This window comes from Schistocerca piceifrons, chromosome 2 (assembly GCF_021461385.2).
Source record: "Schistocerca piceifrons isolate TAMUIC-IGC-003096 chromosome 2, iqSchPice1.1, whole genome shotgun sequence".
NCBI classification, from domain to species: Eukaryota; Metazoa; Arthropoda; class Insecta; order Orthoptera; family Acrididae; genus Schistocerca; species Schistocerca piceifrons.
In genome coordinates this window covers 656,369,612-656,395,817 of record NC_060139.1, presented here as the reverse complement: position 1 = coordinate 656,395,817, position 26,206 = coordinate 656,369,612, and the positions used below count along the sequence as shown (strand labels likewise).

The following is a 26,206-nucleotide window of genomic DNA, read 5'->3' as shown; positions in this document are numbered from 1 at the left end:
CAGACGTCTTATCCGCATGGCTGTAACGGATCGTGCAGCCACGTCTCGATCCCTGAGTCAACAGATGGGGACATTTGCAAGACAACAACTATCTGCTCGAACAGTTCGACGACGTTTGCAGCAGCATGGACTATCAGCTCGGAGACCATGGCTGCGGTTACCCTTGACGCTGCATCACAGACAGGAGCGCCTGCGATGGTGTACTCAACGACGAACCTGGGTGCACGAATGGCCAAACGTCATTTTTTTCGGATGAATCCAGGTTATGTTTACAGCATCATGATGGTCGCATCTGTGTTTGGCCACATCGCGGTGAACGCACATTGGAAGCGTTCATCCGTCATCGCCATACTGGCGTATCACCCGGTGTGATGGTATGGGGTGCCATTGGTTACACGTCTCGGTCACCTCTTGTTCGCATTGACGGCACTTTGAATAGTGGACGTTACATTTCAGATGTGTTACGACCCGTGGCTCTACCCTTCATTCGATCCCTACGAAACCCTACATTTCAGCAGGATAACGCACGACCGCATGTTGCAGGTCCTGTACGGGCCTTTCTGGATACAGAAAATGTTCGACTGCTGCCCTGGCCAGCACATTCTCCAGATCTCTCACCAATTGAAAACGTCTGGTCAATGGTGGCCGAGCAACTGTCTCGTCACAATACGCCAGTCACTACTCTTGATGAACTGTGGTACCGTGTTGAAGCTGCATCGGCAGCTGTACGTGTACACGCCATCCAAGCTCTGTTTGACTCAATGCCCAGGCGTATCAAGGCCGTTATTACGGCCAGAGGTGGTTGTTCTGGGTACTGATTTCTCAGGATCTAAGCACCCGAACTGCGTGAAAATGTAATCACATGTCAGTTCTAGTATAATATATTTGTCCAATGAATACCCATTTATCATCTGTATTTCTTCTTGGTGTCGCAATTTTAATGGCCAGTAGTGTAAATTACTACTACGAATATATAAACAGAAATTGAAATAAAAGCGCAAAAACCCAGGTATTTTGTCATTTTGCACAAAATTTGAAAAACTGATATTTTTTGACGGACTCTAGCGCCCTTGGTACTGAAATGCAGAAAAAAGTTGTAGTAATACAATTTGTAGAGAATTATGTGCTCTTTTCAGAAGAAAAGACACGAGCGCAAGAAAATGAAATTTTTTGGAAAAACCGAAAGTAAGAAATTTTCAGTTTTTTGACTGCAGAAAATTTAGCCAAGATAAATTTCATTGGCAAAACTCAGTTTTCCAATCCTTTCAACATTAAGAACGAGTTAAAAAAATAAAATCTTCTACCCCGCCTTTTTCAAGGTACAGGCTTAGATGTTGTATACGCTTTTTTCGTCTTCCCGACAACTGGACTGGTCTGTACTCATTTAAAGCAAATTGCAAATCTTTGCACTAATATGAAACATGAACAATAAGAGTCCTAACACATTTCCATTGGGCATGGTGATTCTTTCATCCAAGGTAACATACTACGTCCTCTCCATCAAGAGATCCGCAACCCAATCACAAATTTTGTTTGATACCCCATTTAATTGTAACAGAAAGTGTATAAATAACTTAAATGTCATTACTCGATATTACCAGGTACTGTGCACGCCAGCGATTGAATTATGCTGGGAACTGCTAAGTCAATGAAACTACACTGAACGAATGTGCAAGTTTTCGTGCGTTCACTTCTACGCACTCGCTGGCTACAGGAAATATTAAAACGGAGCAGCTTTTAGCGTCATCTTCTCTTTTCGAAATTTCGACATTGCGTAGTCAGTTCCGATGTCTGGTGTACTTCACGATTTATGCCTGAAGGTATGGTACGGTGCTCCCATTAAATAAATCTGTTGTCTTTAGATCCTTCGTAAATCATTCATCATCATCATCATTTCAGACTGATTATGCCTTTCAGCGTTCAGTCTGGAGCATAGCCCCCCTTATAAAATTCCTCCATGATCCCCTATTCAGTGCTAACATTGGTGCCTCTTCTGATGTTAAACCTATTACTTCAAAATCATTCTTAACCGAATCCAGGTACCTTCTCCTTGGTCTGCCCCGACTCCTCCTACCCTCTACTGCTGAAACCATGAATCTCTTGGGTAACCTTGCTTCTCCCATGCATGTAACATGACCCCACCATCTAAGCCTGTTCGCCCTGACTGCTACATCTATAGAGTTCATTCCCAGTTTTTCTTTGATTTCCGCATTGTGGACACCCTCCTGCCATTGTTCCCATCTACTAGTACCTGCAATCATCCTAGCTACTTTCATATCCGTAACCTCAACCTTGTTGATAAGGTAACCTGAATCCACCCAGCTTTCGCTCCCATACAACAAAGTTGGTCGAAAGATTGAACGGTGCACAGATAACTTAGTCTTGGTACTGACTTCCTTCTTGCAGAAGAGAGTAGATCGTAGCTGAGCGCTCACTGCATTAGCTTTGCTACACCTCGCTTCCAGTCCTTTCACTATGTTGCCATCCTGTGAGAATATGCATCCTAAGTACTTGAAACGGTCCACCTGTTCTAACTTTGTTCCTCCTATTTGGCACTCAATCCATTTATATTTCTTTCCCACTGACATTACTTTCGTTTTGGAGATGCTAATCTTCATACCATAGTCCTTACATTTCTGATCTAGCTCTGAAATATTACTTTGCAAACTTTCAATCGAATCTGCCATCACAACTAAGTCATCCTCATATGCAAGACTGCTTATTTTGTGTTCACATATCTTAATCTCACCAAGCCAGTCTATTGTTTTCAACACATGATCCATAAATAATATGAACAACAGCGGAGACAGGTTACAGCCTTGTCTTACCCCTGAAACTACTCTGAACCATGAACTCAATTTACCGTCAACTCTGACTGCTGCCTGACTGTACATGTAAAGACCTATTTAATTGCTTGCAAAAGTTTGCCTCCTATTCCATAATCTCGTAGAACAGACAATAACTTCCTCCTAGGAACCCGATCATATGCCTTTTCTAGATCTATAAAGCATAGATACAATTCCCTGTTCGACCCATAACACTTCTCCATTATTTGCCGTAAGCTAAAGATCTGGTCCTGACAACCTCTAAGAGGCCTAAACCGACACTGATTTTCATCCAATTGGTCCTCAACTAATACTCGCACTTTCCTTTCAACAATGCCTGAGATGATTTTACCCACAACGCTGATTAAAGAGATACCTCTCTAGTTGTTACAATCTTTTCTGTTTCCATGTTTAAAGATTGGTGTGATTACTGCTTTTGTCCAGTCTGATGGAACCTGTCCCGACTCCCAGGCCAATTCAGTTATCCTGTGTAGCCATTTAAGACCTGACATTCCACTGTATTTGATGAGTTCCGACTTAATTTCATCCACCCCAGCTGCTTTATTGCACTGCAATCTATTGACCATTTTCTCCACTTCCTCAAATGTGATCCTATTTCCATCATCATTCCTATCCCATTCTACCTCGAAATCTGAAACATTACTGATCGTATTTTCACCTACATTGAGCAACTCCTCAAAATATTCCCTCCATCTGCCCAAGGCATCCACAGGATTCACCAGCAGTTTTCCTGACCAGTCCAAAATACTTGTCATTTCCTTCTTACCTCCCTTTCGAAGACTGCTAATTACACTCCAGAATGGTTTTCCAGCAGCTTGACCCATAGTCTCCAATCTGTTTCCAAAGTCTTCCCAAGATTTCTTCTTGGATGCTGCAATTATCTGTTTGGCTTTGTTTCTTTCTTCAACATAACTTTCTCTGTCTACCTGAGTTCTAGTATGAAGCCATTTTTTATACGCCTTCTTTTTCCTTTTACAGGCTGCCTTGACTGTGTCATTCCACCAAGCTGTTTGCTTCATCCTACTTTTACACACTACTGTTCCAAGACATTCTTTAGCCACTTCTAGTACTGCGTCCCTGTACCTTGTCCATTCCTTTTCCAATGACTGTAATTGACTACATTCAACTAACTGGTACCTTTCTGAGATCGCTGTTATGTACTTGTGCCTGATTTCCTTATCCTGAAGTTTCTCCACTCTTATCCCCCTACATATGGACCTGACCTCCTGCACTTTCGGCCTCACAATCCCAATTTCACTGCAGATTAAATAATGATCAGTGTCATCAAAGAATCCCCTGAATACACGTGTGTCCCTCACAGCCTTCCTGAATTCCTGATCTGTTATTATATAGTCAATGACAGATCTGGTTCCCCTGCCTTCCCAAGTATACCGGTGAATGTTCTTATGTTTAAAAAATGAGTTTGTGATTACTAAGCCCATACTGGCACAGAAATCCAAGAGTTGTTTCCCGTTCCTGTTGGCCTCCATATCCTCTCCAAATTTACCCATAACCTCTTCATACCCTTCTGTTCGATTTCCAATCCTGGCGTTAAAATCACCCATGAGCAGAACACTGTCCTTGTCCTTTACTCTGACAACTACATCACTGAGTGCCTCATAAAAACTATCCATCTTATCTTGATCTGTCCCTTCACAATGCGAATATACTGACACAATCCTAATTTTCTTGCTACACACTGTCAAATCTATCCACATCAGTCGTTCGTTTACATACCTTATTGCAACTACGCTGGGTTCCATTTCTTTCCTGATGTAAAGCCCTACACCCCATTGTGCTATTCCTGCTTTGACTCCTGACAGGTAGACCTTGTATTCTCCCACTTCCTCTTCTTTCTCACCCCTTACCCGAATGTCACTAACAGCTAAAACGTCCAGCCCCATCTTACTTGCAGCCTCTGCCAGCTCTACCTACTTCCCAGAGTAGCCCCCATTGATATTAATAGCTCCCCATCTCATTACGATTTGTTTGCCAAGTCCTATCTGGTTTGTCAGTTAGAGGTGGGACTCCGTCACCTCCAAAGGTCCGAGGCATTTTGCTCTGATTGTTGGCAGCATCATATTTAAAGCACCAGGGAAGCAGGTTGCTGGCCTTACTTGCCCCGAGTCCCATTGGGTTTTACCCCTAACGGCTGAGGGACTAACTGGTGGATTTGGTAGTCTTTGCCGTATGAGCACAAAGGTGACCACGACTCAGAATATGTCCGAGATGCCCAACCTTATTCCAAAGTAACTGGTATCCCGACTGTCGGGACCACTTACTTGGCCACTCATACGTTGCCCGTGGTTCATGAGCTAGTACATGACTACAGGAACCCACACCATGAACCACTCGTAAATCATTTATTAAAAATAAACCAACTTTAACCAAATATCCGTGGAAGTATCAGTAGTTTATCGTAAATAGTATGCCTTCATTGTTGAATAATCTTTAAGATTAAAAGAGTGAAGTAAACTGTAGTAGGGTTTTGCACTGAAGTTCTAACCGGTGCTCTTTTTAGTAAAATCAATAAATTTTCTGCTCTAGAAGCTCTGACACAAGTAAAGATAGAGCACACAGCCTTTGGTAATGAGTCCTGTGTCTTGTTTATCTGGTCATTATTTACAAATCCATAAATATCAGTTATTAACTGCACCAGATAGAACGCACCAATTTAACCATCACACTTTGTTGGTTCGCTTAATGCAAAGAAAAATAACAAAATGGTTCAAATGGCTCTGAGCACTATGGGACTTAACTGCTGAGGTCATCACTCCCCTAGAACTTAGAACTACTTAAACCTAACTAACCTAAGGACATCACACACATCCATGCCCGAGGCAGGATTCGAACCTGCAACCGTAGTGGTCGCGCGGTTACAGACTGTAGCGCCTAGAACCGCTCGGCCACTCTGGCCGGCGCGAAAAATAACAAAGGGCTATTATAACCAAGAGAAGAAGACAACATAAGTTACTTAGTTTTAAAATTTCGTGTAATCAGCGAGAGGGCAGAAGTGCTCGCAAACAATCTTGCACATTTGCTCACTACAGGCTTCTTGATTTAGCTGCTCCCAGCATAATACAACCAATGGCGCGCACAGTACTCTGTAATTAATTGCATGTCAGTTATTCATACACATTCTATTACATAATTATACTCTCGTTATTAAACGTTGGTATAGCACTGAGTAAAATTCTGTTCGGAAGACAAAAATCACTGCTTTCGCCTGAAAGGCTTGATGCATGGCTTTCGTAATATCATGTAAGAGAAGCACAAGTTGGTTTTCTCATGATCGATATCATCGGAATTCATCCTGAACGATGACAATCTGTCCGGATACCCGATAATGTTGAGCTCAGAATATACTCTTAAGATTCTACTATAGATGGATTTCAATGAGACTGGGCGTTAGTTTTGTGGATTACTTCTGTTACACCCCTCTTGTAGCCAGGTTTGACTTGTGCTCTCTTCCAGTCGCTGGGAACTGGTTTTTCTTCAGAGGATGTACAGTGAATTTTTGTTAAAATGGAAGTTCTGCACAAAATCTGACAGGAATCTGCCCACACACAATTGATCCTCACCTGTACCTTGACCTCTGTGCTCTGACACACAACACACTGTATGAAACATCAGCAGGAATTAATAAAGGGCAAAGAGCGCCAGTGGGTCCAATTCAGAACAAACGAAGGTTTGTCAAGCTATCTATTAAAGCTGTCGCCAGTAATCCAAAACAGACTTCCTCAGTGAACTTTGTTACTGCACTACTGTTTTAAAATGCTATTATTCCCGGCGGGGTCAGGGATTTTTCTCTGCCTCGTGATGACTGGGTGTTGTGTGATGTCCTTAGGTTAGTTAGGTTTAAGTAGTTTTAAGTTCTAGGGGACTGATGACCATAGATGTTAAGTCTCATAGTGCTCAGAGCCATTTGAACCATTTGAAAATGCTATTATTTACTACAAAACGTCTAGGTTACGAATTGTTCCTTAATTGGGAAAAGCGTCTTGCATGAGTGGTCTCTTCTCCTGTATAGCTCGCACAATAAACGTATGTGCCAGCCAAACAGGGACAGATCCCAGCGTCCAACCTAATTTTGGTTAAATTTATTTTATAATTTCTGCAACTTAAAAAAAGAACTTATTAATCTTTCCAGGTGACTTGCTTTGAGACGTACCCTCCTAGCAGAGCTGTGGTTGGCTTGCTCAGTTTTTGTCGGACTCTGGATTTTTTTAGGCATGTAACGTCGGCTGGAACATTGGCTCGTACCTAGACTTGTGCTGTACCAAAACTACGGTTCAATAGCGTGTAAGAGAGAAAATGGAAGCCGACAACTTCCCTTCGTTTTTTTTTGTTTGTTTTGCGCATAACTAAAACCGCAGATCTTTCAGTGGTAGTCCCTTGCGTATTTTATACCCTTACAGAATCTACATTGCGTTTTATAAGAGATAAAAATTAGTTGATCGCGCAACGTCTGCGCTTTTATGCGATGAAACTACTGTTTCCATGCGCAAATAACAAAAAATTTATAATTATTGTTGTTATTGTGTATTCAATAGATCGTTCTCCATCGTGATCAAAGGCAAGAGTTTCCTGCTATTATTGACAAATGCAAAAGCTGTTAATGAATAATAGAAAAATGTTTTATGTAATTAAGACAAAGTATTGAATCAATGTTTGATGTATTCTTGTTTTTCGTTTTTTTTATCATCTTATTTCTTTGGCAAGGAATTGTGTTTTCTAGCGCTATATGATAAATCTATATTGCCTTCTTTATTTTTACTACAGCATTCTTCTGTTCCACGTTATAAATCAACAATTTTCGAATAAAACCTGAATTAAATATTGACAGTTTCAGTTTCGCTATAAATACTGTTTATTCTTAAATATATCAGACAGGAAGATACTACATCAAAAATGTTCCGTGGGTTACCCAGCCCTTTATATATCTTCACTCAGTTTCTAGACGGTTAACCACTTCTGGTTTTTAGAGGACTCTACTAAAGACACCGATCGCATGCGTAAGGAAAGCGATTGTTGTGAGGTAACGCCTAATTAGTATGCAACACACCCAACATTCGGGTAACACAGGTACGGCGTTAATTGACCAAAGCTACGCTTACTTATGGTACTCCACAGAAACCTATGGTAGTTTTACAACTCTACTCCTACCCCAGGATGAACAACAATTTTGCCTGGCGCCAGCCTATGGATTACGCCATATGTCGTTAGTGGCAGGATTACACCAGCCGTAAGCGCCTGTAATTATTTGCAATATGTAAAGCAAGCATCTGTCTCTTTGCACACGCTAAGCATTGCTCGTGGCACTTGTAGCAGTTTAATCTATGCTCTTAGGTTCCTGCCTAACCACACACTCGAAATCGCCAAATATTTGTTTCACCCTCGTACTCTAATCAGACAGCAGTCACAAACTCGAAGAAACTCATTCCTCAAACGCGCGTTTATATGTAAAGAAAGCATCGAACATTGCAAAAGTCCGAGAGTGTGTTGAAAATGCTAAGATGAAAAAGGAAATTAGCGTATAGCATGGCGCAAACCTACTTCGTTTGACTTTGTAATCCACATCCTAATCGACTACGCTGTTCCGAAGACATGCGATTTTCGTCTTTTGTGTCGGTTATCGTGGTGTTTCGTGAAGGCTTATATTGTCGATGTGTCGTTAACAGACATTTAATTACAAAGCTGGCGTGTTTCTGACAAATACTCAGTGCGTCATTGCCTTGCAACAGCATACAGTAAGTTATAATATGATGGTGCATTGGAAAGTAACACACAACACTTTTTGCTCTCCTGGTGCAGCAACTGGAATGTTGAAATTTCACGACGATATAGTCTGAAATTTGTGCTACACAGGGTATTTTGTTTCCATGTGCAGCTCTAACGAGAAGCCTGAACTAAGAAACAAACATGCAGTGCATGTTACTGTCGCCAACTTGTGGGAGCACGAAGTGTAGTTCAATTTTTGTGAGCCAAATGGCATAAAACGAGCGAAATTCACAGGGACATACCTGGCGTGTGGGGGGACGACTGTATGGACCGTAGCAGTGCCTCCAGGCGGTGGGTGTGCATTCTTCCAGGAGAGCCCTGTGAACCTTAGTGATTCGCCACGCTTCGGGCGGTTGGTAACAGCTGCAACCCTGCGGAATGTCGGAGCCATTGAGGCAGCAATTCCGAACGACCGGCGTGTGCGGCTGCGAACCTTGTCGCAGCAGTTCAACGTTTCCTGTGGTATAATGTACAATATTGTTCATGACACGTTGAAATTTCGTAAAATTAGTGCTCGCTGGGTGCCTAAGGACCTGACAGGCAACCAGAAGGGTCAGCTTCGATCACTTAACGCCTTGCGCCGCAGAATGGCATGACTTTCTGAAAGGAATCGTTACTGATAATGAGTCGTGAGCATACCACTACATGCTGTAAATCAGGCAGGCCTCTATGAACTGCAAATATACTGTTTCCCAAGCGCGAAAAAAATTGAAAGTGACACAATCTGCTGGGAAAGTGCTCGTGACAGTGTTCTGGGATATGCGTGGTGTGTTATTGGTGGACTTTGCTGGACTCAGGACCACTGCGAATGCTGCAGCGTGCAATATAACTTTGGTTAAGTTGCGTCATGGCCCTTGTGACAAACGCCACAACATTGATGATGACGTCAAACTTCTTCAAGACAATCTTCACTCCTATATTGCTGCCCCTGTTCGTGAGGAAATTGCCAAATTTGTGTGGGAGATGCTCCAGCATCCGCCGGACAGCCCATACCTTGCACCATCGGACTTTCATCCGTTCGGTCCCACGAAGAAATTCCTGGCTAGCCAACACTTTGCTACATGCGGTAGTGAAATCAGCAACCTGCAGATGGGTGTACTCCAAGCAAACGGGTTTTTACGTACATGGCATATTGAAACTGATACCATGACAGGAGAAATATGTTGTGAACATTGACGACCATGTAGAAAAGCAGGTAAAAGATGTAAGTTCATGTGCGATTTTTTTGTTTTGTTACCTATTAAACGTTTTGGTAATAAAATCAATGTGCGTTACTTTCCGATCTTCTCTCGCACAGAACTGGTTTTTATTTTATTTAATCGTATGGCTAGGGCCCCCCGTCGGGCAGGCCGTTCATCGGGTACCGATCTTTCAATTTGACGCCACGGCACGATCTGCAGTTGATGAGGATGATAGGATGATGATGAGTACAGCGCAACACCCAGTCCCTGGGCAGGGAAAATTCCCCGACCCAGCCGCGAATCGAACCCGGACCCAGAGGAATGACAATCCGTCACGCTGACCATTCGGCTACCGGGGGCGGACACAAAACACGTAAATACACCTAGATCAATACGGCGTCTGCCGGATCGGGTAACATGTCACTCTGACGTCACTTCTGAGTGAATAATGGTGTCTGGCCCTAAAGGGAAGTGGTATAATTCTGCTGTTAACGTACGCTGTCCTCACCCTGGAAAGCATTCCACTGGGCCATCTACAAAGATGTACTCTGGCTCTCCAAACCCTTGGCCTGCATGTATATGTCTGACCGATACCTTTCACTCCTGCAACAGCACCCACACCATTTTAGAGTGCATCTACAGTACTTAATGCTAAACTTATCTCCTTAGTTAAGTGTTCCATTCCACTCCAAACTATTATTCTACTTCTATATAATAATCTTAATTTCCCTAATTTAAACACTATCAAATACTGTACTATTCTTTTTGACAAGTTCAAGTGATCAAAATGGATTCTACGCGCCAGAAAGAGAAAGACAAATAAAAACAAAAACTTAGTTCGCAAGGCTTTATTTTAATTTTGTTTATGGTTGTTCGAGTCCGTTCAGTCCGCGATTCTGCATTGTGTTTCTGTACGTGAAAGATTTGACAACACAAAGTATCGAATAGTTTTTGTTTTAAGATTTACATACGTACATAAACGTATCTAATCATATCTAAATGTAGAGTATGTAAAAGTGGATGATCGGTGTCCTAATTCATAAATGGAAGTAGAGGACTTAAAGCCTAGAGCAGCGGAACTGGCAGACACCTATGCAGAAAAGAAAGTAAACAAAAGTAATTCAATTTAGTCGAAGTAAATCAGGTGGCAATGAGGGAATTAGATCAGAAAATGAGGCATCAAGTTTTGCTTTTTAGGCAGCAAAGTAATTGCCAGTGTCTGAAGTAGAGACCATATAAAATATAGACTGGCAATAGCAAGAAATGCATTTATGAAAAAGAAGATTTTGTTGGCATATAACATAAATTTTAGTGTGAGAAACACTTTTTTATGAAGGTATTAGTGTGGAGTGCAGCGTTGTAGGGGAGTAAAACGCAGACGATAACAGTACAGAGAAGAAGAGAACAGAACCTTGTGGTGAAACATTTTGCTACAGAAATATTTTGAAGATTAGATGGGCAGATCGAATAACAAATGAAGAGGTACGGAAATGAATTGGAGAAAAAAGAAACTGATGGTACAACTTGACTACAAGAAGGGGATCAGGTTATAGGACCCATCCCGAGAATTCAAGTAATTGTCAGTTTAGTAATGGAGAGAAGTGTTGGCGGTAAATGGAGACCAATGCCTGGTTAAAGTAAACAGTTTCAAGTGGATGTAGGTTGCAGTATTTATGCAAAGCTGAAGAGGCTTGCACAGGATATACCAGTGCGGAGAACTACAGCAAAACAGTCTTCGGACCTCAACAACAATATCGGAGGCTTGACGGTAGTTGTTTCCACGGACCATCTGCGAATAGAACAGGATGTGGTGGGAATGATAATTGCGCTAAAGTACTCTGCACTACATCTACATAGATAGTCCGCAAGCCACCGTACGGTGTACCACTACTTGTCATTTCCTTCCCTTTTTCACTCACTACTAGTGATTCCCTTTCCTTTTCCACTCGCAAATATGGCGAGGAAGAAATTGACTGTCTGTATATCTCATTGATGAGGAAGAAATTGACTTTCTGTATGTCTCCATATGAGAGCGCCGCAGAGCGTAGCCGCGCGATCTAGGATGCATTGTCACGGTTCGCGTGGCTCCCCCCAGCAGAGGTTCGAGTCCTCCCTCGGACATGCGTGTGTGTGTCTTGTCCTTAGCGTAAGTTAGTTTACGTTAGATTAAGTAGTGTCTATGCTTAGGGACCGATGAACTCAGAAGTTTGGTTCCATAAGAACGTAACACAAATTTCCAAAACTTTCCGTATGAGCCCTAATTTCTCGTATTTTACCTTCATGGTCCTTCTGGCTACAAAAGCCTATTTTTCGACGTAGTATCCGTTCAATACGACGGCATTATGCCACCTTAGTGGGTCTCCGTCTATGTCCGTACGGTACCATTCTACTAATCGACGTCGAAATCAACGTCTGGCTGCGTCAGTAACCTCCCCGTCACCTACGCAGCGCTTCAAGAGAAGTGCATTCTTCATTGATAGAACGATAGAAATGGGAAGGTGCGAGATCCAGACTCTAGGGGGACGAGGAAGAACAGTCCAATGAAGTTTTGTGAGCTCCTCTCGGGTGCGGACACCCGTGTGAGACCTTTGCGTTGTCATCAAAAATGAGAAGTTCGTTTGCATTTCTGTGGCGACGAGCACGCTGAAGTCGTTTCTCCAATTTGCTGAGGGTAGCACAACTGTGTGCGGCCGGCCTGTACGCGGGTGACCGAACAGGTTTGCGCGACCTTGTTGCGATAATGACAGACGCCTCCCCCGACGATTCACCGAGCTTTTGTTCACTGCCAGGCATCCGTAGAAATTCTGCAAGCGCCTACGATTATTTGTGATGCCCCAGTTTTCGCCAAATAAACTCAATAAGACCTCTGCTTGGAATGCACCCCCGTTATAGACGCCATTTTGAAGGCTAAGTTAGCGTCGCCACCTATTGGAACTTCATGAAACTATAGGGGCTGAAGCAGGAATATTCCACGATGTCCCACAACAACTTTCCCATTTTTTCAACCGAAATTGGTCGAGAAAAAAATGGGTGCATTACGCCCCTCCTAGGAAAGACCAGAGACACGATGTGAAGAGGATTTGCAAACATTAATACTCGTCTGGTGTGCTTTGGCAGGAGCAGGCGATGCTGTCGGAGGCAGCAGCCGAGGAGCAGCGCCTGCTGGAGCAGCTGGAGAGCCAGAAGGCGTCCGTGATGGCGGCCAAGGCGCGCCTGGAAGCGGACTGGAGCGACAAGCGGCAGGCGCACCACATCGAGGCGGCCAACGTGGCGCTGCGCAACGCCTCGCGGGACCTCTTCTGGCGGCCGGGCTCCGTGCGCGAGCCTATGGGGTCAGTGCGCCGGCGCGACGCGCGGCTGCAAAGGGGGAAGGAGTCTGGGGCTCGTGCCCACTCCCACCCGCCCAAAAAAAGAAAAAAAAACCTTTCACTAAAAGTGTTTATATTTTTTCATACACTGTCTGTCAAAAAAGTGAAGCACTCGGAACGGGAAACGAAATGAAACTTCACATGCTGAGAGACTATGTGATGTTATCGAGTCAGATTTATAAAGAACTTGTCAGTATGAGCCACTTATCAGTAGACGCTACATTTCCTCTAGCCTGGATACATCCACCGATTCCGTAGGGAAGGGTGGCATAAAATCGTACTATCGTCTCTTGAGGCACGCTGCTCCACAACTGTGGTAACTGGCCCTTCATATGCTGGATACTGGCACTGACATGGAGCTGACGTCCGAGCTGGTCCCTCACATGTCCTGTTGGGGCAGATTTGGGGCTCTCGCTGGTCACGAGAATAGCCCAATGTCTCGCAGACAGTTCATAGAGATATGTGCCACGTGTGGACGAGCGTTCTACTGTTGAGAAATGGAATCGTGATACTGTTGCATGAGAGGTAACACATCAGGACGCAGATTTTCCGTGATGAAGCATTGTCTCGACAGAGTTCCCTCAGTCACTAACAGCTGGGATCTTAGGTAGCAGCTGATGACGTGGGAGTAACACTGTTGTGCCTGTCCAAACCACTGGAAGCATGAGACCTCTCCCCAGGTCACCATTACACTCGCCGACGATCGTCATCTTGGGTAGTGCAGAATTATAATTCATCGTTCAACACAATGTGACGATACTCAACAGCAAGCCATGCTTCCCTGCCATGGCAGCGCTCCAAATGCAGCCGTTTGTGTGGTGGCGTTGACGGAAGCCTACTCATGGGACGGTAATTTCCTAGTCCGGCTGCTACTAGTCTCCGACTAATGGTGCAGGATGACAGGAAATGTTCCAAGGAGCCCATCACTTGTTCTCGGTTCAAATCGTTCAAATGGCTCTGAGCACTATGGGACTTAACATCTGAGGTCATCAGTCCCCTAGAACTTAGAACTACTTAAACCTAACTAACCTAAGGACATCACATACATCCATGCCCGAGGCATGATTCGAACCTGCGACCGTAGCAGTCGCGCGGTTCCGGACTGTAGCGCCTAGAACCGCGTGGCCACCGCAGTCGGCCGTGTTCTCGGGTGGCAGGCGGAGATGTGAAGGGGTTACGATGTGATTAGTGCACAATACTGCGATGGTGGTTAGTCGTGTCGACTGGAACCTTGCTGATGAGTGTGTCTGCTCTCACCTTCCTATGCAGTCTGTGACTGTACGTCACATAAATGGACGTTTGGAGAAAGGGAAAAGAAGTTTTTGCTGTGAGACGTGTGAAACATAAATTATCTAAAGACTAAGTTCGTCCGCACTATGTATAACAAATAGTAAAGAACGTAAGTTATTATTGTCAAAACACAAATATCGATGTAATTAATGAAACACAGTTTTTTGTTATAATCTCCGTGTAAGATAGGCCATGAAGATCAGAGACAATGCTTTGATCGAACTAGCTCTCCTGTTTTTGTTTCGTCTAGAGGTAGACCGCCATTGTAGCGCTGAATAATATTTAACGTAAGTTTGGCTGTAATTTAGTAAAACATGCTTATAATTGTTATTAGAAAGTGTGTATTATTGACTTAGTTGTCACCTCTCATGATCGCAATCATTAATTATAATTAACAAAGTTTTTACAGAACTTCGTAGTGCAGGGATTTCATCTCCTCTGGCAGGATTTAGTCGGCCATTAAGCTGACTGTATTATTTAATTAAAATTTCATGTTATAATATTAAATGTAAATGTGAGAGACTTCTCAATTTTGATATTCCATTAATTTCAAAGTTAATAAGAGTAGTGATAGATTCCATTTACCAAAATTCACAGTACTGAATGAGTTCAGTATGTTTCATTTTGGCCGCCTAACGGCAGATGAGATTCTCTCCAGTTTTGCCTTGCAAATAATCAACAAGAAATATTGAAAATCATTACATTCAATAAGCTCCGCAATATCTCAGTTAATCTTTGTGACATTTGGTACATAAATAACCAGTATCCCCTGGGACCCATATTAATAATTACAGTTTGCGTAAGAATAAGCATGTTTTCTTTTCTAAATAGCAGCGCTCACGCAAACTATTTATTAGAAGGCGGTGAGTCGCACGTTGTGTTTAAAAAATATTATACCGTACGTACTTCGGGGCAGCCGATGTCCGTACGAGTGTTATCGTGGTATAAGTTAATTGAAAGTCTCGTGCTAGCCCACAATATTTAAAGCCACCTCAACCAAAATCATAAAATATATAATTATAAAAATAAAAATATATAACTATCCCGTGATAGGTGCCCCCAGTCATACCCATACATATACAGTGATACCGTGACAAGTCCAACATCGGGATATGCCACATCCGAATGCATCAAAATGCTGGATATTACATGATCCGACCAGCTGACCAAGTGGAGACCCACAGTGAGGCTACTTTCGAAAAGTACCTGGTGCTGATAACGCTGTCTCAGACAAGTACATAGCATCTCTTTCCTTCAAAGTGGCCACTCAACATCTGACGTTTTCCACACTCCTAATACACTCTGTCAGTTCCGGTAGCAACACTTAACACTAACAACACTAATGCACTCTGCTAACTATCTAATCACTCACATACAGGGTGTCTCCGTAAGAGCGTGCAAAAATGTAACAGGGCATAGAGAATGGTCCACTGAACAATTTGAGGTAGGGTAAACTTGACTACCTCTTTGTCTAGCATTATTGTTTTCCAGCTTATTTACACCTGACATGCGTACAAGTTTACACGTACTGTGCTGTTTATTTACATGTACATTCTGTATTTCGCGCAAGGCGACAGTGATATTGGACCATATCTTCTACCTAGACGTCTGAATTGCCTCCTGTACTTTGAGGTTCGTGCAAACAGTTCGTGCAAAGAGTTGTTGGACAACGTACCCTTGGCTGTTCGTGAGAAAATGTGGATACAACTTGACGGTGAACCGCCTCAATTCAGTGCGGCTGTCCGCAACCATCTCCTTCCAATTCCATGGCCTGCGAACTCACCTGACCTGAATACCCTTGGTTATTTCCTATGGAGATATCTAAAGTCACTTGTGTATTAGACCCCAGTGGATACGGACATGGAAAATGGTTCAAATGGCTCTGAACACTATGGGACTCAACTTCTGAGGTCATCAGTCCCCTAGAACTTAGAACTACTTAAACCTAACTAACCTAAGGACATCACACACATCCATGCACGAGGCAGGATTCGAACCTACTACCGGAGCGGTCGCGCGGTTCCAAACTGTAGCGCCTAGAACGGCTCGGCCACTCCGGTCGGCATACGGACATGGAATTAGTTGCCAGAATTGTAGCTGCCTGTAATGTGATTCAAAACACACCAGGGTGCGTCAGAATCTTGTTCGCCAATATCATGCTTGCACTGAGGTTGATGGCCCTCAGTATCAGCATATTTTGTAAGATACGGTATAAATGGTAAGTTCATTGTGTCAATGATGGTATTTGCGGTAAACTCTGACTAATGTAAATAAAAAAGTACACCGTAATTTGATTACTGTATTCCTATTATCTCCATAAGCTAATTATCTCCAAGCTAATTATGTAAGTGTAGACCAGATATGGCTCAAAATCAAAGATACACTATCGACAGCTATAGATAGATTCATACCGCGTAAGTTAATAAGAGACGGGACTGATCCACCATGGTACAGAAAACACTTCAGAACACTATTGCAGAAGCAACGAAAAAAGCATGCAATATTCAGAAGAACGCAAAATCCCCAAGACTGGCTAAGTTTCACGGAAACTCGAAATTTAGTGCGGACGTCAATGCGAGATGCTTTTAATAGTTTCCACAATGAAATATTGTCTCAAAATATGGTAGCAAACCCAAAGAGATTCTGGTAGTATGTAAAGTACACCAGCGGCAAAAAACAGTCAATACCGTCATTACGCGATAGCGATGGAAATGTTACCGATGATGGTGTCACTAAAGCGGAGTTACTAAATAAAGTATTCCGTAACTCCTTCACGAAAGAAGGCGAAGTAAATATTCCAGAATTCGAAACCAGAACAGGTGTTAGCATGAGTGACATAAAAGTAGACATCTTAGGTGTTGCGAAACAACTCAAATCACTTAAGAAAGGTAAGTCTTTCCGGTCCAGATGGTATACCAATCAGATTCCTTTCAGAGTATGCAGACACAATAGCACCTTTCTTAGCAATCTAGTACAACCGCTCACTTGACGAAAGGTCTGTTCCTAAAGACTGGAAAGTAGCACAGGTCTCAGCAATATTCAAGAAAGGAAATAGGAGTAACCCATTGAATTACAGACCCATATCACTGACCTCAATTTGCTGTAGAGTTTTGGAACATATACTGTACTCGAACATTATGAATCACCGTGAAGAAAATGACTTATTGATACATAACCAACACGGATTCAGAAAATATCGTTCTTGTGAAACACAGATAGCTCTTTATTCCCATGAAGCAATGAGTGCTGTCGACAAGGGATCTCAGATCGATTCCATATTCCTGGATTTCCAGAAGGCTTTTGATACCGTTCCTCACAAGCGACTATTAATCAAATTGCGTGCATATGTAGTATCGTCTCATTTGTGTGACTGGATTCATGATTTCCTCACAGAGAGGTCACAGTTCGTAGTGATAGACGGTAAATCATCGAGTAGAACAGAAGTGATATCTGGCGATCCGCAAGGTAGCGTCACAGGCCCAATGCTGTTCCTGATATACATAAATGATCTAGGGGATAATCTGAGCAGTCCCCTTACATTGTTTGCAGATGACGCTGTAATTTACCGTCTAGTTAAATTATCAGACGATCAATTCAAATTACAAAATGATCGAGAGAGAATTTCTGTATGGTGCGAAAAGTGGCAATTGGCACTAAACAAAGAAAAGTGCGAGGTCATCCACATGGGTACTAAAAGAAATTCGATAAATTTTGGGTATACCATAAATCGCACAAATCTAAGGGCTGTCAAATCGACTAAATACCTAGAAATTACAATTGCGAGCAACTTAAATTGGAAAGACGACATAGATAATATTGTGCGGAAGGCGAAACAAAGACTGCGCTTTGTTGGCAGAACCCTTAGAAGATGCGACAAACCCACTAAAGAGACAGCCTTCATTACATTTGTCCGTCCTCTGCTGGAATATTGCTGCGCGGTATGGGATCCTTACCAGGTAGGATTGACGGAGGACATCGAAAAAGTGCAAAGAAGGCCAGCTCATTTCGTCTTATCGCGCAATAGGGGTGAGACTGACACTGATATGATACGCGAGTTGGGGTGGCAGTCACTGAAACAGAGACAGTTTTCTTTGCGGCGAGATCTATTTGCGAAATTTCAGTCACCAACTTTCTCTTACGAATGCGAAAATATTTTGTTGAAACCCACCTACGTAGGGAAAAATGATCATCATAATAAAATAACAGAAATCAGAGCTCGAACGGAAAGATTTAGGTGTTCCCCCGCCCCCCCCCCCCCCCCCCCCCCCCCACGCGCCATTCGAGAGTGGAATGGCAGGCCAGGCACTTGAGTGTGAATTGCAGAGTATCCATGGTATCCATGTAGATGTAGATGTAGATAAGCTGGGCTCCCCGACCCCAGCTTCCCTTCCTCAAACTGTTCAGTGGAGCATCCTCCATGTCCTGTTAAATTTTTGCACGCTCTTACGGAAACACCCTGTACACGCCGATGTGTATGAAGTCACACTGACATCTGATCGTGTCTTGTGGGTGCTTCGCGTTTTTGTCATATAGTGTATATGAATTCCTAATTCCGTAGTTAACTTCTAGGCTACAGTAGCTTAAAAACTATGAGTCTCGAAAAAGGTAGGGATTTCTATTGAATTACAAGCTACCTTTAAATTTCTTGCCCATGTGGATGGGCCTGCGTCCTGTCAGCCGGATCGACTTGCTGCCTCCACAGATAGAACAGGCAGACTACAGTAAGTTGAGTAAGCCGAGACAAAAAGGGAAAGAAAAACTGCCCCACTAAGAAAAAAATTACACAAACATCATCTCCCACAATTTTAATTATTTAGCAACTACTATCTTTCATCTCAAGGAAAACTTTAGTTTTACTTTCTGGCAAAACTATTGTCCTTGACATTAATAACATTTTTCATTCATAACGTGACACTCGGAACGTACGACACGGATGCTACTCCAGGTGCTAATGACTTGGTAGAATGACGACTACGAAGTTATAATTAAAGTCCACACAAAGTTTATTTCGTCCAGTCAGACAAAACACTCACTAGCCTTTTACAAAGCTTAATGCCTGAAGTGGTTCTGTCTTACACTTTTAGACTCTGCAGGCAACAATTACAATATTAATATCTCTCGTTACCAATTGCTAATATTGATTATACTTGGTGTAGCCAAGCAGTACTTTCCCTTATTCCTCTCGAAGCGTCGTTATAAGTCACCAATGACTGTGACCCTTGAAACTTTCAGTGGCTCTCGCAACCACAAGAAATTGCTGTACACACATTTGATACGTCACAGCCACTAACACTCGCGTCCTTCCTCAACCACTTTTTCTTAACGGCGCACTGCTGTTGTCAGAGACAGTTTCTCTTAATGACTGAGACATTTTCAGCGTTTTATTGTAATATAAAGCCATCTGATTTCCGATACTGAACAGATATTATAAAATTATTTTTAATGGTTTCAGGGAATATTCCATTTACAACAAATTTATTTCTAATTTTTAGTTTATTACGTTTATACAATATTCAAACTAATCACATATAAAGAGAAGTTTTAAACAGTGGCAATAGTGAGAAGGAAAGCAATTACATATCTCAATAGCACTGTTGTTAACAGTGTTACATACTGAGTTGTAGTGTCACAGTGTGACTAACTTTCGACAGCAAGCTATTCTGGGAAACCCTCTTACCAAGCGCCGAACCTAAAGCCTACAATAGCGTGAGAGTTCTAGCCGAACATGGGAATTACACCTTCCCTCCATCATTAATACCCACAAAAGAATTAGCCTATTCGTCCTGACCTTTGCAAACGTTGCTTGGATTACTGTTCCTCCTAAATTTCGTCACTGAATACAAATCGTTGAATGTCGTGCTTGCCATCGCGAATTCCACATCCGCCTACTCTCTCTTTCAAGCTTTCATTGCTTGCTATGTAACTTCCCACTTCCTCAAATTCCTGCAGCACTTTCACGCTATCTCTGCGTGCTCCTTACTCAACCTGAATCGCTATCACAACTTCAGCCAACTCCTGCTTCCTGATCCACAAATCCGCACAGAAACCTATCCGTCCTAGCATCTACGGTTCTCCCTTTCCTCTCACTCCATAAATGAAGGTCCTGTTGTTCCCCTCCAGCTCCCACTTCACATATCCATCTCTTCTTCACACATAGCACTCATGGGTAGATTCCTTTCCAACTCACCTGTAATACTCGTAGCAAGTTCCTACTACCCTTGTTGCTTGTTACCCACGTACCCATTCTTCCAACCATTTACAATGTAATAAATGATGACTGACAACCTCAGCTGCCGACAGGTGTTGTTGTTATACCTCGATGTGGACAGCTGAAAATGTGTGCCCCGACCGGGACTTGAACTCGGGATCTCCTGCTTACATGGCAGACGCTTTTTTTTTTTAGACGCTACCCCTTTTTTTTAACCAGGAAAAGGGTAAATGAAAAACAAGCTCTTTATAGGTACAAACTTAAATACAACAGAAATGCCATCCTACCGGCGAAAATAACACAAGACAATATACTCGTACAAGGCGAGGAATTTTTTTTTGTTTTTTTTTATGAACAAGGTGTAGGGAAAAAAAGAATAATAATTCTGATGTAATCTAAGAGGTGTGAAGCAATATACAGTGGAGTGAGGGAAAGACCAGTGTTGTCTGGGGTAGTGCATTAAAGAAAGGAGGCGCGTGTCCATGCGCCTACTCCACTGTGGGTTACAATGTAGAAAGTAGCGCGGGGAGTCTCAGATGTCAGCAGGGGGGGCGGGAGTGCTGTCGGCGTGTGGCACCATCCAACTGAGCGGGGGTGAAGTAAAGATCGCATGTAGGTAATTGGCGAAGAAGGCGCGGTAGCGCGGTCGCTGTTCGACTTCACTGTGGGCGGTTTGTAAGTACTGCCAGAAATCAAGGCGTGATTTGTCGCCACCATTATACATGTAGTTGATCGTCCATCCCTTGACCCATACAATCACATGATTTTTGGAGGCGGGGAAATAAGTATTCTCAGGATGGATAAAAGTCCGTGGGTCAATCGAGTCCGGCGGAACGCGGAGGTAACAGGCAACGAACTGTCGGGCAAGTTTCCAGACGTCACTGGTGGCAGTACAAGTCAGTTGATGGACATCGTCATCCACGAGGTGGCAAATGGAACAAAGTGGAGAGTCCTGTAGTCCGATGGCGTGAAGGCGATGGTTTGTGGCGAATTTTTCATTTGCGACTTGGTACCATGTTGCCCGGACGTTGGAGGGAAGAAAAGGCTGGTGGATATGACGCCAAACCGTGGGCCACCGCTTGGACGGATGTCTGAGTTCGATATTGTTGCTGGATATGGAACGAAGGAGTGGGGTGTAAAAATCTTTAGGTCGAGGAGAACGCGTGGTCGGTAAGTGTGTGTGAGCATAACTGAAGTCGACGATGAAATCAGAAATGTGCGTCAAATGATGCTTGATGTGTCCGACTGGTACTGGTGGTGTTATGGTCGCGGGCACAAGAATTTCCAGCAAGCTGCGCGTAAGGGAGGTGCCCCCGTGCCACTGCTTGTGCATGGTGGACATGTACAAGGACGCCACTCGGAGTCGCACATTGACAAGGCCGAGGCCTCCTGCTCGCGGGGGAAGGGTGAGCGTGTCGCAGCGGACCTTAAAGATAGTACCGGCCGTAAGGAAGTATCCGAGGGCAGCCTGGAGGCTGCGTCCAATAGTTGATGGCAGCGGGAGGACCTGTGCGATGTGGACCATTCTGGCCGCCACATGTTGATTGAGGTATTGGACACGTTGTAAAGAATCGAGTCGTCGGAGAAGATTTTGTCGCACCGTCGTGCGGATAGTTTGGAGTGCACGCCGAAAATTGATGGCAGCGGAGCGGCGCACGGTGGAGGTGAAAATGATACTAAGATATCGTAGTTGTTGTACACACGGGAGAGGTGCTAGGCCTTCGTGTGAGAGGCCGCGTCCAATGGGCATCGCCGCGGATTTAGCCACATTCATGTTACTGCCCGCTGCAATACCGTACGTTGATATCAAATCAAGTACTGTGTGTGTTTCACTCCGTGAGCGGATCAAGAGGAGGAGGTCGTCCGCATACGCACGACATCGAAAACTGTGCTGTCGCAAAGTGAGACCAGAAAGGTGGCTCGTCAGACTCCCGATGAGTGGCTCCAGGCTTATGGCATACAGTAGAGTCGAAAGCGGGCAGCCTTGCCGTACGGAACGCCGGATCGCCACTGGTCCCGCCACACGGCCGTTAACCTGAATCAGAGATTCGGCGGTGCCGTACAGGCGCCGGATCACGTCGATAAAGGCTGGTGGAAAACCCATGCGGTTCATCACTGAGAACAGAAAAAGATGCCGCAATTTGTCGAATGCGCTGTCAAAATCGATGGCAACCACTGCGGCGCGGAGTCTGCACGTCGCTGCCAGTGCAATTAAATCGCGACATTCTCCTGTGGCCGTTTGTATATTAACTGAGCCGCCCGGAGTTGTCTGTTCCGGGGATAGAATGCTAGGCAGGATCTTGCGGCATCGCGTTGCCAGTAGGCGTGTAAAAATTTTACAGTCTGCGTTAAGCAGAGTCAGGGGACGGTAATGTGCTGTCGTCACACCTGGTGTCGGTTTGTGGATGGGTATAATAATTCCCGTGACATTGTGCGGTAGTGGTCGACAAAGGCACTGACGATTTCGGCCTGGCAAGTGACGTGCTGGCCGCGACAGGTGGTGATCTCGGTGATGAGTTGTCGTCGTCGATGTTTCCTATCGGAGGCGATATGATGCATGGTCGGCTGTTCTTGTTCCGCCGAATCTTGACGTCGGGTTCGCACCATAGCCCCCTGCAGTCTACGGCGTGTCAAAGTTACAATTTGCGCCTTAATCCTGCTGCGTTCCCTCTGGGTGTCGGGGGTGGGCGGTTGGGCGTCCAGGTCGCGGAGAACGGCGTAGAAATAGTCGGTAGTGTGCCGGCGCCACATAGCAACTTCCTTTCCATACTGAATCAAAGTACGTCGAATGGCAGGTTTGGCACATTCTAGCCACCAGGTCAAGGTCGTGCAGTATTGAGGCAAGCGACGTTCACAGGTGGCCCATGTCTCGGTAACACGTTGAAGACATTTGGGATCATGAAGATGGGAGGTGTTTAGCTTCCAGGGTGCACGACTACGCCAGACCACTTGCTAGGGGAAGAGAATGTTGCAGATGTAGGCACAGTGGTCCGAAAAGGCCAGGGGCCAAAGTTCTGCACCTTGGACTGCAGGTGTGAGTTCCCGAGAGACGTAAATTCTATCAAGGCGGCTGGCGGAGTGACTCGTCTGGTAAGTATGTCCAGGCGCGTCGCCGTGCCGAACTTCCCAAGTGTCGCCGAGCAACAGATCTCGGACGACAAGACGCAGTTCTTGACAGGTGTTGTAGTGGGGCACTTGATCTTTAGGGTGCAAGACACAATTAAAATCACCCCCAAGCAAGTAATGGTCGCAGCGTCCAAGAAACAAAGGAGCGATGTCTTCTGAATAGAAGAGTGCCCTGTCGCGTCTGTGGGTGGAGCCTGACGGAGCCTAAATGTTGACGATACGTGTCCCCATGACGGTGACGGCCATGCCTCTGGCAGATGGAAGGTATGTGATATCGGCCACTGGAATACCTTCTCTGGCGTAGATGGCTACGCCGCGTCCCAGGTGATCACCAGGAGAAGGATAAGTGTTATATCCCGCGACGTCTGGAAGTGTGGCCAGGTGTACTTCCTGTAGTAGTGCGATATCGACGTCCGACGACCATATCATCTCTCGCAGCAGTTGAAGTTTCACGGGTGAGCTAATGGTGTTAGTGTTGATCGTCGCTATTCGGTAGGTTTGGAGCCGTACCCCGCCGTGGAGGGGAACTCCACCGGCGGAGGATGAAGAGGGACGAGGCTACGGTGAGTCGTGCCGTACGCCACCCGACGGCATTATCAGCGGCGTAACAATGCTTCCGTCTGGGGTAACTCTGTCCCCAGCGTGTGGTCCGGGTCCTCATCGACGTCCTCACTCCACACCATTGAAGGCGTTGTCGTTGTGATGGTCGTACGTTCCACTTCGGTCGTAGGGGCAGAGGACGTCTCGGCGGCAGTCGCATCTGTGGAGTCCATTGGTTCAGGAGCACCTGAGTGAGCCAGTAGAGTAGGCATCGACGTATCCACAGTCGGCGTCATGTTGTCGTCATTCGTATCGTCGTGCAGGTTCTCCGAGGCCTCGTCGTGTCGGACGGCCTCTGGAGCATCGGGGGGTGGTGATCCGTCTCGTTCCGAGACCGTACGGCGCCTCCTCTTGTGCCTCTTAGGTGAACGTTGTTTGCGGGTTCGCCCCTCCGTGTCGGAAGACGGGAGGGAGTCGCGTCGCTCTGAGAGGAAGGCCGTCGCGGGAACGTCCAATGAAGGGGCGTCCACATGTTCAGGCGGGGGGGGGGGGGGGGGGGGGGGCTGTCGGAAGTCGTCGCTGTTGGTAGTGGCGCCAGAGTAGCGTCAGGCTTTGAGCGCGACGCGTCGGCCCCAGCGGTATCCGTAGCAGCTGGAAGGGTCATCGGTACATGGTCCGATGGGCGGCGGCCGGTGGGAGGAGAAGAGAGCGCCGATGCGTAGGTGATCGGTAAAACCGTCGTCGGTGCCGGAGGTGCCACGGTAGCGGCTGGCAGTTAGTTGATTCGTCTCTGAAGACACTCAGATCTGAGGTGGCCTTCTTTGCCGCACCCGGAACGGGTCTTGGGTTGGCCGTCGTACATGACAACCGCGCGGCACCCGCTAATTTGCAGGTAAGATGGCACGTGGCGATGGAGGTCGATGGTGATCTGCCGTACACCGTTAAGAACAGGGTACGTTTGGAATTGCGCCCAACGTTCGGCAGTGTGGCCATGTACAGTGCCATAGGGACGGAAAGCCGCGATAACGTCTTCCGCTGGGAGCTCGAACGGGAGTCCGAAAACTCGTATGGTGCGCATTCCTAAGCCGGCATGGTCGACAGTGACCGCTCCGACATTGCCGTCGGCGTGGCAGAAGCGTAGTCCATGGTTGGTATCACGAAGTATTCTGTCACATACCGCGTCATTGACGACTTTGACGTACACAGTACTGCTTAATATGGACAAATGGATGCCCAAGATGTCAGAAGCTGGGATCTTAGCAACGTCGCGTAGGAAGCGTTCCACTTCCAAGGCCTTTGGTCGTGCGTAGTCGTTGCAGAAGTTGAAACGTAAAGTTGATTTTCGAAAACGGTTGGCCATGATTCTAATGCACGTAAGCGACACGTAAGTGACGGCCGCTGAAATGTAAACAACAGCGAGCGCGCGCGCTCCGCAGGCGGAAATATCAACACGTCCACACTGCACGGCGGCGAAAGCCGGACTGATCTGAGCCACCGAGGACACAGATGAACATTTACAATGTTCAGGAACAGCTAATCGTCCACCTGCAGTGAACAACCATCAGATTTGAGTCATTAACAGAATTTATTTATTTCATTTTATATTTATCCATCATCTGAAAATAACCCTGAAAGTTTTAAAAATTAATGTACGGTACAGATTAATGTAGGCTGAAGAGTGATATAGGGGCAGTTAGTCCACCCCCGTGACAGGAGGATGTAATGACCAATAAAAGAAAAAGAAATTGCGAAATTCAGCAGAGGTGTACACTATACTGCAGGGGAATATTGACTGGGACAGACTCTTTGAAATTCTGATCGTGTCAGGATAAAATACAGGGAGCGAAATGCTATCTACAATACGCA

The 26,206-nt window shown here is 45.0% G+C and overlaps 1 protein-coding gene across 1 annotated transcript in view; it reads left to right on the top strand.

The window, feature by feature from the left end:
- The window catches only part of LOC124775710 (tektin-1), a 176,819-nt gene that overhangs the window by 44,907 nt on the left and 105,706 nt on the right, over positions 1 to 26,206 (top strand). The window contains exon 5 of the mRNA XM_047250537.1: positions 12,926 to 13,140. Within this exon, the coding sequence (XP_047106493.1) occupies positions 12,926 to 13,140 (215 nt within the window). The remainder of the gene's footprint in view (positions 1 to 12,925; positions 13,141 to 26,206) is intronic.